At 36.8% G+C, this 16,410-nt stretch overlaps 1 protein-coding gene across 1 annotated transcript; it reads right to left on the reverse strand.

The window, feature by feature from the left end:
* Window positions 1–507: 507 nt before the first annotated feature.
* Window positions 508–16,410, reverse strand: c14h18orf63 (chromosome 14 C18orf63 homolog). Its single transcript, XM_081695651.1, has 15 exons — window positions 16,247–16,410; window positions 15,641–15,781; window positions 15,331–15,409; window positions 14,386–14,442; window positions 13,600–13,711; window positions 12,563–12,604; window positions 11,946–12,022; window positions 11,089–11,195; window positions 10,791–10,887; window positions 9,153–9,238; window positions 8,332–8,515; window positions 5,942–6,607; window positions 5,575–5,658; window positions 3,826–3,987; window positions 508–2,398 (listed from the first exon to the last, which is right to left on the reverse strand). Exons 2-14 carry the CDS (start codon window positions 15,778–15,780, stop codon window positions 3,865–3,867), a joined length of 1,854 nt encoding a protein of 617 aa, XP_081551777.1. The 5' UTR covers window position 15,781; window positions 16,247–16,410; the 3' UTR covers window positions 508–2,398; window positions 3,826–3,864.

Genomic DNA, 16,410 nt, shown 5'->3' on the forward strand with positions numbered 1-16,410 from the left:
AGATTACATTACAGCATTATTCTCTCATAAATTGATTTTGTCAAGAAGAGGTTATTATTTTGCAAATGAGGCAGACAACTTTGAAGTTCCAAACGGATAAAAGATACAATGTAGCATCCAACCAACACAAAATGACCCAGCTAAAACAACATTCACTGTCTCCATCTCAAGCTTTGTCTCCATGTGCTAACTGCTTCCTGGAGATCTGTTTAAAGAAATGCTGGATGATGCCAAAGTCCAAGCCTTGACACTGCCTGAATGAATGCCAGAGAGACCCATTTCAATACACTTGACTCCTTTATGCAGTCACCCCATATCCACCTACTCTTTCCGCTCCAGTGCTATCTGAATACAACCTTACCATTGTCCCATTGCCAGCATGACTTTCTCCACCCCAACCAATTCAGACAGTTATATTATGCACGTACAATTCTGCTTTCTTTCCTTAGCATATTTACAGCTTGAGGAGCTGTGCAAGTTAATAAAGGCTGAATAAAGGCCCACTGACATATGGTATGTGGAATTATAACATGACAAGCCAACATAACTAACTTCATTTGTCCTTAGTATAGGAGTATCTTTAAAAGTAACTGCATGGTTACAACTGCACAGATTTAGAAGCAGTTCATAATGAAGTCAATACTCAAAAATTCTTAAAACAATTACATCTTAAATTAAATAAAATTTAAAAAACACCACACTGATTTACAGGTTATGTCATCACTTGGGCATATAAAGGAACAGCAACAGGATCAGCATTCCCATTTGAGAAAATTGAGTATTTTTCAGTGACCATGATGAGACAGAATTTGCAACCTGCAAGTTGTGTCAAACCCATACCCATGTGACAGAGGATCTTACAAAGACAGCTGGCACTGTCAGGACTAATTTGCACTAAACACTTTGATCATAGTGGAGAACTGACACACTGGCACAGTGAGCTGAGGATATAAATGGTTAACTGGACCTCTCGGAGAAGGATGAGGTCAGCCAGCTTCCAGCTGCACTATGTTAAGGCTGCTCTCTTTGGTATTACACACGTTAATGCGCAGCCTGCTGAGGTCATTTATGTTGCCACTGGCACAACACCCTGCTATACTTACATGTCGTTTAAGTCAAATTGTGTTTTTCAAAAGGAAATGTATCAGCATGTGAACAGGAAGAGTTGAGACCATGTTGATGCACATTTAAAGAAAATTAAGTCTTCAACAGTCTGTTGAACAATCTTCAAAAATCTGTTTGAGATAGAAAACACTTGTTCAGTCAGTAGCAATGAGAGTGGACTGAAGAGGGGAGTATATTCTTATGCGTCTTTTTGATTATTCAAAATGGCAACTTGGGATTGCTCTGTTCATTTATGTTCCTTTCATGTGACAAAGGCACAATGATCGCAATAAGATAATGTGTTACTTTAAGAGAAAGGTAGGCAGAAATGCTCACTTTTTCCCCTGATGTGAAAAAGTACACAGAAATACTCACTTTTTCCCCTGATGTGAAAAAGTAGACAGAAATACTCACTTTTTGCCCTAATGTGAAGGGTTTACCACAAATACCCATCTCTCTTTTCAGCATCTCAGCGGGATACAAATTACAGAAGAATCTACACCATGACCAAACACCACTGCACTATGGGTGCTCCATTTTGGACATATGTGGCCAAGGCTTAAGCCATAGCAGGAGAACAGACCATAGTCTTATTTAAGTATGTCTAGTATAAAATTAAAATGCTGTTAACAGAGGTTATTCATTTCAGTTGCCTTAGTTTATAAAATAGTTAAAGAGAGCAGTAAACAGACCAATTCAACCCACCTTCTTCACAAGAATGTCAATCAAGCATGAGCTTTAACAAATTATATTTTATGGAAAAAAAATTATTAATTTAATTTCTTATTTAAAGTTGAACTACCAACACCAGTGAGAATCTCCAACATTCTCCACACTAAACTTTTTATGTTTCAAAAATTCACTCTAGATGCAAGATGCTGTTTTGCTGGCAATAGGTTCTCTCAGGATAGAAATGGACTACATGCACCTTCCTCCAGGACTACATCTCATTATTCTTTATAACCATCATAAACCGAACCATTAACACTTGCAACATCCATTATCCCAAAATTGGTGGGACATTTTCAACCAATGTCTGCCAGGTCAAAGGGCAGTTAAACAGTGGCTAACCTGCAGGCCAGAATTGTAAACCTGGAGCATGACTCAGCACGTTTCCGATTGTGGAATGTGTATTCTTGCCCTGTGGCAACTGCCTTTTAAATGCAGGGTGTTTTGAAGAACCAACAGCCTGAAAGAGCAGGAAGTTCCAGCTGGGTCGACACATTGTCCTCCAGGCACTTGAACAAGAGCCTTTGTTCCCGCTTGAGTCTTTATGACAAAACTGTGATAAATTCTAGACAAAATGAAAGCAAATTAGAAATCTGAAAAGAAAGAGTTTGTGCACACCTATATCAAGAACAATGATAAATTACTGACAAACTGAAAATACACCAGGACATTTCAAAATGTTTTGGCAGGAATAAAGTCTTTGATAGTCTTATGTCTTAAGATGATCATGCATAAATGTGCTTAATGCAACCTAACACACAGCCAATTTATGCAGATCTAAAAACATTTCTCACACAACAGGACAATTTTAATGTGTGTTTAATGCTAACACCAAAATGGTTCACTTAATTGCAAAAATTATTTCTCCTGTCTCCAACAACATATCAATAAACTGTCATAATATATGAGGGATTTAAGATAATCACAAACAGTTGTCCTAGAACACAAAACAAGAAGGAAGCCTGTTTCAATTTAAAATCTTTGATGTATAAAATGTAAACAACTTTCAAAACAGCTTGAAAAAATAATATACTTAAAAACCTTCAAATTTGCACAAACTTGTCTCACTGCACTGCTCTGAGTCAGATTTGTACAGGTCACTAGTCTTTTGTACATAAGAAGCGATAAAAAGGCCATAACTGTGCTTTTGAAGGACTGAAAGCTCCAGAGTCTCAGCTCCTTCATTAGTCAAAAAAGTGGCCTGGGTCAATTTGCACTTCAGTCAAAACCGTCTGGCTCCCCCTGCTCACTGTCATTACAAGTTTCATTACGGCCAGTGTTAGTCTTGATCAGAGCTTTCCTTTACACTCGTATCGCACTGCTCCGTGGCGCTGGAAGAAAACCAGCTCCTAACGCACACTGTTGTCTGAAATGCTCTCTGTGAATCTAGTCTTATAATACCAAAAGACATTCTAGTGAGGGAAGTTTGTTTTTATAGTTTTATTTGAAGACATTAAATATAAATGATTTTAAAAACTACCACTAGCACTGTGACAAACATTTCACATACCAATAATAAACACAAAGCCAAATCTAATGGCCTAATTTTATATTCTCTCTCTCTCTCTCTCTCTCTCTCTCTATATATATATATATATATATATATTTTTTTTTTTGTTTTTAACTTTGTAAGAAGCCAGACATTGCTTGACACAAAACTCTTAGAGGGTACTTTAAACAACCAATGTAAGCAAATTAAAACAATAAATAACACTAAAGAATTATCAGCAGATATGATTTTATACATTTCTGTGTTAGATAGCTGATGTCACATCTGTAAAATCTAGTCCTATCTGCATGAAACAAAATGAGAGATCTCTAAAATGACACTAAATCGTCCCCAGTAGAAGAAAAAGTGAAAGAAGTGAAGAAAAAGAAAAAGAGCAAAACAGAGCTCATCGGCAGCCCATATGAATAGGGCAAAGCTCTCCTCAGACTGAGTGCTATGACTAAAAGCTCTGCAGGTTGGGTTTCCACTACGGTGTGGATTACCTGATTGAGGAATCCTGTCTGAACTGCAGCTGTACTGCCTCATGGTTCACACAAGCACTGCATAACCTTTGACATTAAATCCTCCTTCTTGTCCTTTGAGCGCACAGTAACCCCTTGACCTCTCAGCCAGGCCTGCAGAGTAGCCACGTTGATCTTAGCCAGCTGGGGGCAAAAAAATACACCCTCAGTCTGCAAGTCAAAACACCAGCTTTTACTTTAATCTCATCGAGGATTTTAGAATTAATCTTAAAAGAATAGCTCAGTGAAAAATATAATAATTTAATTCTCCCCTTATCCTAAAGGTACTCAATCAGCCAGTACATGTATTCAGCGTTGTATTCTGCCATTTTGCACATGAGATAAGGTTGAAGCAATTAATAATTAAACAATTAAGTCTACATAGCCAGGAAACCTTTCTGTATATATATTCTAAAATCTTAAACAACATGCCTTAAACACTGTAAACATTCAAAGTGGAACTACTATGATTTTCAACTCCCCGTTCTTCAGTACATTTTCACCCTCAACAGGGAATCGGTAGTGCTGAATAATATTAAATTATATGATAAGAAAAAACTGATTCCCGTTGTCCAAGATGGCTACACCCCATAAAGTTACAGTTTTCAGCTATGCACTGAAGTTTTATTTATTACAGATAACTGTAAATCATACTGTGTCCTACACCACATCGGCAAGACTGTGTTATATAACATAAGAATTATAAGTGGTTGGAGGCAAATGAGTGAAGACTTGGACATATGTTTACAGAAGAGATGCTTGGCAAAATAGACTTTCATTACTTTTTATCAAACATAAGATAACAAGCAGGCCTCAGCTGATTTACTACATTTAAGGGTTGGGGAAAATTGCATAAAGGGTGTTTTTGCCAAACCATTTCTTTAAAGACCGTCATAATAATAGAAACCACTTTTTGAAAACTTCCTGGGGCAAAAGTTATAGATAGCAGCACATGAGCTAACCATCCTTTATTTAGAATTGAGTGTAATTATTATTCATGAATTACTAAAGTATTCAAGGTATCTAATATATAGAACAACTGTCTGAATCAAATGAGCAATACTTCAAATCAATAGGTGCTCTGTGAGCACCTCTTTCCTACCATGAACCATCACAATGATGCACTGGCTTATGGCATCTAATCCAGGTAATGAACACACGCCCCGCTTATAATGGATTTTCTTTACAGATGACACCAGACAATTCATTTGGTTTATGGGCAGGAGTCTAATGGACACTAAATCAAAGCAGTTCACTAACATACACACACTGCCTTATAAATACATTTTCATTTATAGGATTTAGCTGACACTTTTATCCAAAGCAACTTACAAGACTGACTTAATACAACTTGAGCAACTGAGAGTTAAGTGCCTAACAGTGGTAACTTGGCAGTAGTGGGGCTTGAACTGGCAACTTTCTGTTCACTAGTCAAGTACCTCAACCACTAGGCTACCACTGCCTAAACATAGGAATAAATAGGAACAAAATTAAGATTAAATTAAGATTTAAAAACTATGCTTTATATTCTTTATGTTTAAATCTTTATTCTTTCCATGAAAACAGGGATCTGTTTTCGTGATGTATTAGTATATTGCACTTATATTTTGTTATATAACACGTTAACAAATAGGTAAAATAGCTAATAAATTAGCTAATACAGTTAATGCTGAGTGTGTACATATTGCCGACAGAGATGAGAGGCAGCAGAAGAAAGGAGTGCTAGATTACCTGGTTGCTTTTTGCATACTTTATTACATCCACATCCTGTATGGTGACTTTGGGCCTCTTTGGGTGTGATATGAACACGTCTCCCTGAGGCAAGACCATGTTAGGAAAATGTTTTAGTGTGCATGTCTGTGCAACAGATGGGATAGTGGACTAGATGGTTCTTATCACAGACATGCACACATTTTGTCTAGCATTGAGTTACCTGAAGTTATATATACTGTAAACTAGCCAGTGTTCAATCATCACCTGTTTTGTAAACCAGGCACTAACGAAGGCAATCACAAAGGTTTGACTCTTCCCAGTTAATTTAACATGTGGGACTGTGCTGTATAGTGTAGAGTGCACTGTGTAGAATGCAGTTGCTTACCCCCCTGTTGCTGGGGATCTCAGGCATAGCCTGTGGTAGAGTTTGAGAGAGTGGCTGCTGTGGAAATGATATCCCGACACCACTGTCTCCCTTATGGCCCTTAACGAAGGGCAGAGACACCCTGTCGAGACCTGACCCACTGAATGGTGGTGGATTGGTGGCTGGAGCAGAGGAGGATGAAGAAGTAGAAAAGGAGGAAGGTCTTTTAACCCCTGGTCTGGATGCATGCTGGCCCTGCATGTTTCCTTTCTTCTGCTGTTTCTCTGCCAGGATCTTAGTGACATTAACATGGCGACTGAGAGATTTGTTTTTGAAGATGGGCACCAGTTTGGGTACAGAAGGAGTAGGCTGGCTCAAGCCTTGTGAAGGGTTGATGGAGGTGAGAGCAGCAGGAGAGGAGCACGGCATGAGTGAGGCGCCTGCTGAAGGCAGCTGGCGTGTGTCTATGCCATGCTGGTGAGAGAACTCTAAATTGGGGCTGGGGATTTGAACGTACCCCTGTCTTCTGGTTGGGATTGTCTGGCTGAGGCTGCTCAGACCTCCTGGCTGACTAAGTGGCAGTTGAGAATGATGCACCATGCCCAGGGGGCAGCCTCCTGGGAGTTGGGACAGTACAAGCCTGCTGGTGATTTTGGATGTCAAGTTAGCAGGCAGAGCACCAAAGCCCTAAAAACAAGGCCAAGGGTAGATAAAGTAAACATAAAGTAATCACCAGTGCATTTATATTCATTTTTATTGTGACACTAAACATTTGCTTCAGAATTTACAAGATATAAAATACAGAACACAGCTGCAGTTCAAAGCATATTTACAGCAGCAAAAGCCATAGATAAATATATTTTAACAAATCCTGAAAGTACTACATTTTAATATTATTACTGTAGCTCATGGCAGCCTGCTGTATAAGAACCAAGATCTTATCACGATCAGTTCATAAAGGTTGGTACAACCCTGTTGTTATCAATCATCTGTGCTCAGAAAGATTAAAACGCCCACCGTCTCTACCCACCACCACTAACTCCCAGGAACTGACAAAGTGCTGTTCCATCATATTCCACTTCATTTGTTATAGTTGAATAACACAACAGTGAACCAGTCCCAGTGTAAATAAAGTCTATTTGCCTAGTCGACATAGCTAGCTTTCCCCTCCATCTGTGGAGTGGGAACCAGGCGAGAGGAAATGACCTAATGGAGGGTCAGCTGTTGCTCTGCCTGGAAACAGTGACCTTCCCTGCAATGGGAATGTTATGTTCTATGGTCACCTTATACTTTTCAAACAGTCTTGAAAATTTTTTAGGAGTACTTATATCAGACAGAGCTGACTGCTGCATACACACAGACTCACTCTCTCTTTGTGTGTGTGTGTGTGTGTGTGTGTGTGTGTGTGTGTGTGTGTAACAGAGACAAAGAAAACCTTCTCCCTAGTATCTCACTATATGCACGTTCTGTGTGCGATCAGTAATTTATCATACATGAGCTGAAAGATGTTTTTCTGTTAAATTTTAGAGTAGTAACCTAGGGCAGCTTGATTAAATATTCTTGCAACACAGGGTCAGGTACTATATAAAATGACCAGTGTGTTTGCCACATTTTCACAGTATGACAAAACACACACAATTTAGCTAGCATATTTGAAATGGACAAAAGAACCATTTGCACAGCTAATTATTACCTGCAGAAAAAAATACAAAGAAATCTCTAGAAAAAAAACTCACTTAAAGACTTAATTATGGGTTTTACATGGAGAAACCTCTTGAAATGGTATGAATGAGCTACTGTTCTTACTGAAAGCTATATTTTCAAATAATAAATAGGCATGTGCTAAACTGCTTTGAGCTTTAGTTTTCATTTTCCCATGCTGCCAATCTGTTTATAAAAGGGACTGACATTCACCAAATAATTTAATTATGTACACACGGGAAACATACGCTATCTTGTATTAGCTTTCAAACTGTTGCATACCCTCTAAAACAAACAACCCTTAACAATTTTTAATGTCTTTACATCTTCATTTTCTCTCTCTCTCTCTCTCTCTCTCTCTCTCTCTCTCTCTCTATATATATATATATATATATATATATATATATATATATAAAAAAAAGAAGAGCACACCTAATGATTATGTAAAAACATAGCTTTCAGAAGGAATAGCACATTCATACTATTCTACCCATAATTCTTCAGTTCTGCTTTTGAGTTTTCTAATTTCATTTCTTTGTGATTTAAATGGTTACACACACATCAGAAACCAATTAAATATAAAAGAGTAGATCTATTTCAAATGGAATACAGAGGGTGTATTTCACATGAATAGATATAAATAATAATTAAATCACTTAAGTAAATAAATACATGCCACTTTGCTCAAAACATTTGTGGCTGTCTCATACCTGAGAGGGAGCTATGGTCAGTTTGATAGTATGGTAGCAAGGTTTGCTGGTCATTTGTGCAGGGAAGCCACAAATATTCTCAAACTGGCATCGCAGGTCTGACATAAAGGATCCAAGTGCCCCCTGCAGGTCCACTCGCGGAAAGCATTGCACTGGCTGTGTGCGGATACAACTCAAGGGATATCTGGGCAATTAAGCTGTTAAAGACACAGATCTAAATCAAATAGTACCAAATGACAACAGCTGAAACAAAACAATAATACAATAAACAGTGAGACTAACTTTTCTATGCAAACATGCTGAATATTATGTATAATAATATACATGTCGAGTCTTGTATTGTGAGCTTATGTTCATGGAAGTAAGACGAAACTTTCACTAGATATAATCACATTTTATCAGGGACTGTGGTGCCAGAGAATCACACAATAAGAAACATAACTGGAAGATGACTGGATCATCATATTTTTTAACATAAATACTGAATACTGAAGACACAGACAAATCATGAGCAGCCAAACTTTTTTCACTGACAAGTACAACAGATGTTACATTTTATTATTACTAAAACACAAATAATTACTGAAACAACACAGAGTTAATCTTTGTTTCAATGCCTGCAAACATGTTAATGATAATTCAGTGTCTGTTGCCCAAACATTACACTAAGGTGTTAACATTTTTTTTTAGTGGATGTTGTGAATTCATTTCTAGTCTAGAGTTGAAACCGTATAAATGTTCCATACATTCATTGTAGAGCTAAGTGTGAAAAACAAGATGCTATTTGGTTGCAGAAGGCACAGCTAAAATATGAAGGATACGTGAAAAGCTTCTCACCAAGCAGTTTGAAATACACACTGCAGTACACCACCTCATCTTCATTCAGCAAGGGCAAATGATACCCATACTGCGAGTGAGTGAAAGAGAAAGAGAGAGAGGTCCATAGATGAATTCTCGATAGCGGATCCCGAAAATTCATTATCAGCATTTGCAATCCCTGTTTAGCCAGACTTTAAAGTTTAAAATTTTACTTCCAAGAATGGTACATGTCAAACATTAAATAATTCCCTGTCACACTCAAGTGGCTCTAGCTAAAGTTTAGTGCCCTCATTTACTATTATCTAATTAATGTTTTGTGGTTTTTTTACAGGCAGCACTCAAGTAACTTTTATTTCAATGGCCAGAGTATGAGAAGTGAACCGAGAAGTGAATCAGGAAGTGAATTAGATTTACAAATTCTTCCACATCTCATTTCATCTCAATCAATAAATACAAGCAGTGAAAGGGAGCACTCCATTAAAAATCCCTAGACATTAACATAATATCATAGGTGTCTTAAAAATGCAATGGAATTTCAAATTAAGTACAGCTTTGTGTAGGTTTTTATGCGTTTGTAAGCAAACAGTAATGCACAAAATTAAACATGTAGATTTCAACTAATGTAGACTACTGGGGAATAAAAAAATTGCATACAACATGCCCCTATCAGCATACAGCAGGATTTGTTTGTGATCAAAGGTTAGATCAACTATATACAAAATGGTTTAGCACACAGCCACATATTTACACCCTAAACAAACAATCTCACACACACACACACACACACACACACACACACACACACACACACACACACACACACACACACACCCCCCTACATGCACACATACATATACTTACAACCCCCCTCCTTCCGGTATAAGGAGAGAAACACAATCCTCATTTAACTCAATGAGACTTGGAGAAACTAATTTCAAAATAATGATGTGCTGTAAACTGATAAGGTCACATTTGAAGAAATTTCACTTTTGTGCGATAGCCATAAATGGATAATGATGATGGAAAGATAATGATGTCATTTTACAGCACCACTGTGCATCGTTTCCTTAGACCCAGGGCATAGTGGAGCCAAATTCCAAAATGTCTTCATATGAGAATGCGCTTTAAAGTTTTTTTTGTTGAAGCAGTAAAAGTCCAAAGAATATATGAATGAATGAACCTTGCTACTTATATCAGTAAATTAACTTAATAACTGGTTAAACATTTACAGAAATGTAAACTCTTCTAACCCAAAATAACTCTAAAATATGAATTCTAAATTTGATTTTTTATATATATATATATATATATATATATATATATATATATATATATATATATATATATATATATATATATATATATATATATATATAAATAAAAAGAGAGAGAGAGAGAGAGAGGGTGGTATTTTTGCTGTTCCTAGGATAGCACTCTTCTGGACTGAGATCGATGATGTCATTCCTGGGATCTGGGTGTTCACAGCCCCAAGTAATAACCTTGGAGTTTTATAGCTTCTCATTCTCACTCTCACACACACACACACACACACACACACACACACACACACACACACACACACACACACACACACACACACACACACACACACACACACACACACACACACACACACACACCATGGTCATCCAGTGATTTTGAAGCTCAGTGTAAGATCTAAATGGACACTCTTGAGGCATCTTTCGACTGATGCTAATGATCTGACCCCTCTTCATGCTACTTATGTGTACACGCACGCACACAGACACAAACACACACACAAAGCAACACAGAGCATAAATTTAGCAGTGTGATATATCAGTAATATGATATATATTATAATGTGATATAATAGTGAGATTACTAGCATTCAAAATCATTATTTAGCAAATATATTATTTGAGCAACTATGAACAGTTTTACTGACAGACAGCGCACCTTGGGAGAATATAGCACCAGTTATTTTGCACTGTGTTGTGGAGAACTGCCTCTTTGTTGCTGAGAAACTTTTTCACCACAAGAGGAGGGACATCAAAGTCTTCCAGCTTGTGACAGAGAACAAAATAAAAAAAGCATGATTTTCCAAAGACCTGACAAAACCATTGCACTCTTAACTGAAAGATTGACCCAGTTAAAAAGACAGAGAAGTTTTAAATGTAAGTTGTGAATGAAATGCAAATTTAAATGAAAATATAAGAAAATACAGCTCATGTAATTTTACTCATGCATCTGTGTAGAGAACGAGGCCATAATGCAGTATAAACCCGTTACACTGGAGGGAGCCTGAAGCTTGGTTTATCTATTCAACTCAGACTGAATATGAGAGACTTTCAGTAATGTATGGCACAGGTTGAGCTGAAGCAGGTGCGATATGACTGGGACTAAGGTTATATCGATATGTAGGTCAAAGGTGTTAGAAGGTAAAGTTCAGCACTTTTTTCAAAATTTTACTGAAATATTCTCACCCCAAATGTTATGGGCTGATATGCACTATGGTGGACTTTGCGTTTTTGTATCTGAACATTCTAGCTTCACAGTGAACTGACACAAGGTTCAGAATAGTTTAGACTTAGTTTAGTAAAGAGACTTGTCAAGTAGAAAAACGTAAATCTGCCAGGCATGTGGATAATTCTTATTGGTGTGAGTAAAAACTTAAAATTAGGATAGAACATCGTGTCTTAATGGAACAAAGAACAGTATGTTGTTCAGAAATCTATCTTGCTCATCAAATAACTGAAAAGCTTCCATAGGGGTAGAATTAATAGCACTTCTTGTACTTGAAAGTTGTTTCTTACCACAGCAGGGGGAAGCCTTACAGTGCTGACTTCCACACTAACACACAGCTGAGTCTCATTTGCACTCAGCTCCAAGACTGTGAGGGAAAAAAAAGACACTACCATCAAAAGCACCAAACACTAAAGAATGCATGTGCGTGAGAGCATAAGAGAGAGAGAGAGAGAGAGAGAGAGAGAGAGAGAGAGAGAGAGCTCGTTCAGATCTCATTCAGGAAAGTTTACTAAAATTTCACTAAAGTTTAAAAAGCTTAGTTTAGTAAAGCCTATTTATGGTCAGTGTTAATTCTGCATAAATATTGTTTTATTATCAAATTTTATCATTAAAAAAAAAATTCTGTGGTTAATACTCATGTTACAACAGGTTTATTTTTACATGTACAGTTGAGTAGTATGCTAAATAAGTTTTGAGTTTGATGGAACACTTAGTTATTTAAATCAACTGGTAAAAAGCTACCCAAAAGGGAAAAATCGAGTTTTCTAAAGCAGTTATTCATTATTGTGTTACTAGAATTTCAATACTTAGTGACTCACTTACAAAGAACAGCAGCTCCTAAGAGGAGCTAAGAGTCAAAGCACTGTTTTGGATTCTAAGGTCAAGATATTTAGCTTCCACCTACCAACAGCTATCAGTTTTCCAGCCTCAGACAGGAAGTCCTTTCCTGCAGAACACAGAATGTATAAGTGCAAGGGAAATGGTCAGTTAGCCCTTAGTTTGAACTGATGACATAACATAATGAGGTTTCAAATATAATTTTATACTTATAAAATAAAATAAGGAATGTCTCTTACTGAAATTAAACATGCATTTTGCTACCATTTGTAAAATTATCATCTTATAACTAATTACTTCATATACCTTGACTGTCAACCTCTGCCCACAAAATAATGCTATCTGTGAAGCCATGAAAGTTGTGGGTGGAACTTGTTTCACCTAAGCTCAAGGCCACAATGAGGCACTTCCACCACAAAATGACCTCCAGCACAAGGGCATAACAAAGCAATGGCACATTTTTCCACATAGCACATCTTTGCAATGCATATTCACTAATGTTTGTATGGAGTGAACAGGAAAATCTATATAGCAAAATATAGCATCACAATTGTCAGTAATCATTACAGATACATTAAAAATCCCATTATCAATATTTCATGTTTATGTGTCAATTAATATTTCTGTTACACTGTCAGTGGTAATGCCTGTACCGATATCTGATTGATAGTATTAATAATGATAATATTAATGATAATATTCACATATGTAATATGTAATAATGCATGCAATACCATATCAGAACCAAGTATCACTGCAATGTTATCCATACTGTTAATTTTGGCAGTCAACTATTGATGAATCATTAATTATCAATTATTATTAGTGATATTGAATGTCATAGCCTTTTGTGTGATATTCCAAAGGAACAAGCACAAGAAAAGCTTCTGTCAATACACTAAAATAAAATTTAAAAAAACCTCACTGACATTCATTAACCTCTAGAACTACAATTATAACATTCCAACATGTAAACTTTATATGTAGGCCAAGTGCCTAAATATCATCTTACAACAGAGGGCAGGGTTTTGCTGGGAAAATTATATTAATGCTATTTGTGCTTTACATAACAGACCTTTTTCCTTTTCATTGTACCCATCATACCTGCAATCAGGTACTGGCCTGCTCTGTTCCAGTTGGGGGCCAGCCTAGCAGTGATGGAGTAAGACAGACACATCTGCACTGTGCTAGGCAGAACCCTCTGCGGAGGACTTAACTGAATTTCAAAAAAAAAAAAAAAAAAAAGCATTGGTAACAGATTTTAAAAGTCTGTAGAAACTAAATTTTAACTTGTACACAACAACTACAAATGAACCAACTTGTGGTGGGAGTGAAGCTGGTTTTATGTATTATTTCTACGTTGTTATAGAACACCCATCTATTGATTTCCCCAGGTATATCACTGAATTTTATATATCTTAGAGTTAAACTAGAGTTTGCATAGTTAACAGAGATAAACTAGAGGTTGTTTTGCAAAAATGTGTAGTGACAGCAGTGTTGCTGGCATTCTTTATCACTTAATGTTCAATGTATAGCTTTACGCTTACTCATTATTCATAAGTAAAAAAGTACACAAATGGACCTTAAACAGATGGGTCAATGAGACAAATGACTTCTCATTTTAAGCAATTAAACCTTTTCATCCTGCTCATCCAAATCAGAAGAATTCATTAACACAATTGTGTCTTCCAATAAATACTTGGCTGCAATTGTAGTGTTTATATGCTGAATCCATTATGGTTTTTTTTTTCTACATTTAGAATTATTTTAAGTGAATGTTACTATCAGCTTCCACACAAAAAACAAAACAAAACAAAACGTGTTTTAAATTGATTTAATTAACAATTGGATTTAGGGAATTGCTTGCCAATAGTCTCTTTAAATCCAAACCTGCAGACTGTGGCTCTGCACATATGCCTGTATCATGCCTCTCTTGAAAAATGTTATCTAAGAGTTCAAAGTGACAAAAACAAAAAGAGAAGAAAGTTAATAATATTGGAGCTAGGTAAAGGTTAAAGTCTTTATGTTGTGAAACCAATAACTACATGATACAACTTAGTAATACCTTTTTGAAGATAAAAAAACATAAATCCATCAACTATCTTTTTTACAACTTCCAAAAGACGCGGTGCCTTTATCTCATTTGGCTGTACAACATTACATAAGGACAAAACTGTCAATGATTTACCAACATTGCAAAATTCTACTGAAGTCTTACTGTATAGACTGACAACATATTCACAAAATGAACTGAATGTCTTTGTGGCATTAATCAGATTCACATCAAGGGCCCCACAGCAGAGTTAATAGGTGGGCAGCTCATTAGCCATGTTTAAGACTTCCGTTCTGCGTTGTTTCTTTATGTTGGCCTAAATCCAGAAAAGGAAGAGGGTTGACAGAATGTCTGGAATGTGCACCAGCTATTTGGCTTCTCATGGAGCATGCTTCTGCACGGACAGTGCCGGCACGCACACACTCGCATGCATGTATTCACATACACATGCACACTCTCTCACGCACAGGCATATCTACCAGCACGGTACAAATGGACTCATACATGCATGCACGAATTCATGCACACACACACACAATAAGGATAAGAATGTCACAGAGAAAAAAAACACACAAACCAGAAACAATGGAATGATAATGCTCAGCATGGCATTATAGTCATTATAATTCACTTTAACATGAGTGATCACAAAAAGATACGTGCAAAGAAGCAGTACTGTTTCCTGTGTAAGAGGGGCTTATCATATCATTTTTGGTGACTATGCTGCAAAAACATAAACAATCAAGCCTGAAGACAAATGTCATACTTAATGTCATACTTACAGCCATTACAACAATGATCCCCCCTCGAGAGCCCAACAAAGGTGATGCAATAATCTCTGAATACAGATACAAAAGTTCTCTGAAAGAGTGAAACATCAGTTACACAAAATTTCAGATCCACATAATTTGTTGACAAAAAATTTGTTGACAAGTGCCAAATAACCTGAATCACTGAACTTATTTATATCTATAATAAATAAATATTTAGTTGTAGACATGGGATTGGAATCTATATGATATTTTTATAGTCTCTGAGTTTACTTATAGCTCCACTTCAAGTGCATACTTGGTGTGAAGCTGGAGGCCTCACCTGCACGTTTTCACTTGCATGTTTCTTAGGTATCCTTCGTCTCCATCAAAGCAACTCTGACAGGACAGAAATACACCACATAGCCTCCTCAGGTCTGGTACAGTGACGAAAAACAAAGACTGCTCACTTCGTCCGGTCATACTGCAGGTAGAAGTCAAAGAGACTGACTCTTACAAACTTGTTACCAATTTTTATAGATATTTAAAATTTTAAATATTCTCTTTATGTTTAAAGCTAACGTTAAATTGCTCAGCGGTGATCTTCGAAAAATATTACCTAGGACTAGATAACTAACTAGCCAAATATAGTTGGAAATCCTAGCTAGCTTAGTTAATTTTGCCAGCTAGGTTAGCCAGCCGGCTAATGATTTTGAGACCACAGAGCTCTCCTGGCAAAACAGGCTTACGCTTGCTATAATGTGGCGAGTAGCAAGTTCACAAACAAAACAGACACCTATATTACAACTTATTAACATTATGTAATACTACCACCTTACTAATTAGCTAGTAGCTAGCTAGAAAGTTAGGTTGCAAAAGGCTAGCTAGCTACAGTTGTAGCACTTAGGAGATCAAATGTTGCTAGCGTTAACTAGCTAGGTTATCTTACCTAACGGTCACAATGAAAATGGCTTAGTTGTGTACTGATATTTTGTGTAAACTGTGACAAAGCAGATATTGCTTAAAGGGCCACGAAGTACACAATTAACGTAGATAACGCTCGCTTATTCAAGGAACTGAGACCGTTAGCAAACTACGTAATATGCAAGCAGA

The sequence above is a fragment of the Electrophorus electricus genome, chromosome 14 (genome assembly GCF_041902795.1).
Source record: "Electrophorus electricus isolate QZ-2024a chromosome 14, ASM4190279v1, whole genome shotgun sequence".
Classification (NCBI taxonomy): Eukaryota; Metazoa; Chordata; class Actinopteri; order Gymnotiformes; family Gymnotidae; genus Electrophorus; species Electrophorus electricus.

Excerpts from the sequence above, each read along its gene's own strand:
- c14h18orf63 (XM_081695651.1), bottom strand. The coding sequence starts at position 15,780 with ATGACCGGACGAAGTGAGCAGTCTTTGTTTTTCGTCACTGTACCAGAC. Across the intron at positions 14,443-15,330 it reads GGATCATTGTTGTAATGGCT|ATAACATTTTTCAAGAGAGG; the intron begins GTAAGTATGACA and ends TTGAACTCTTAG. Across the intron at positions 12,023-12,562 it reads TGGAAAACTGATAGCTGTTG|TCTTGGAGCTGAGTGCAAAT; the intron begins GTAGGTGGAAGC and ends TTTCCCTCACAG.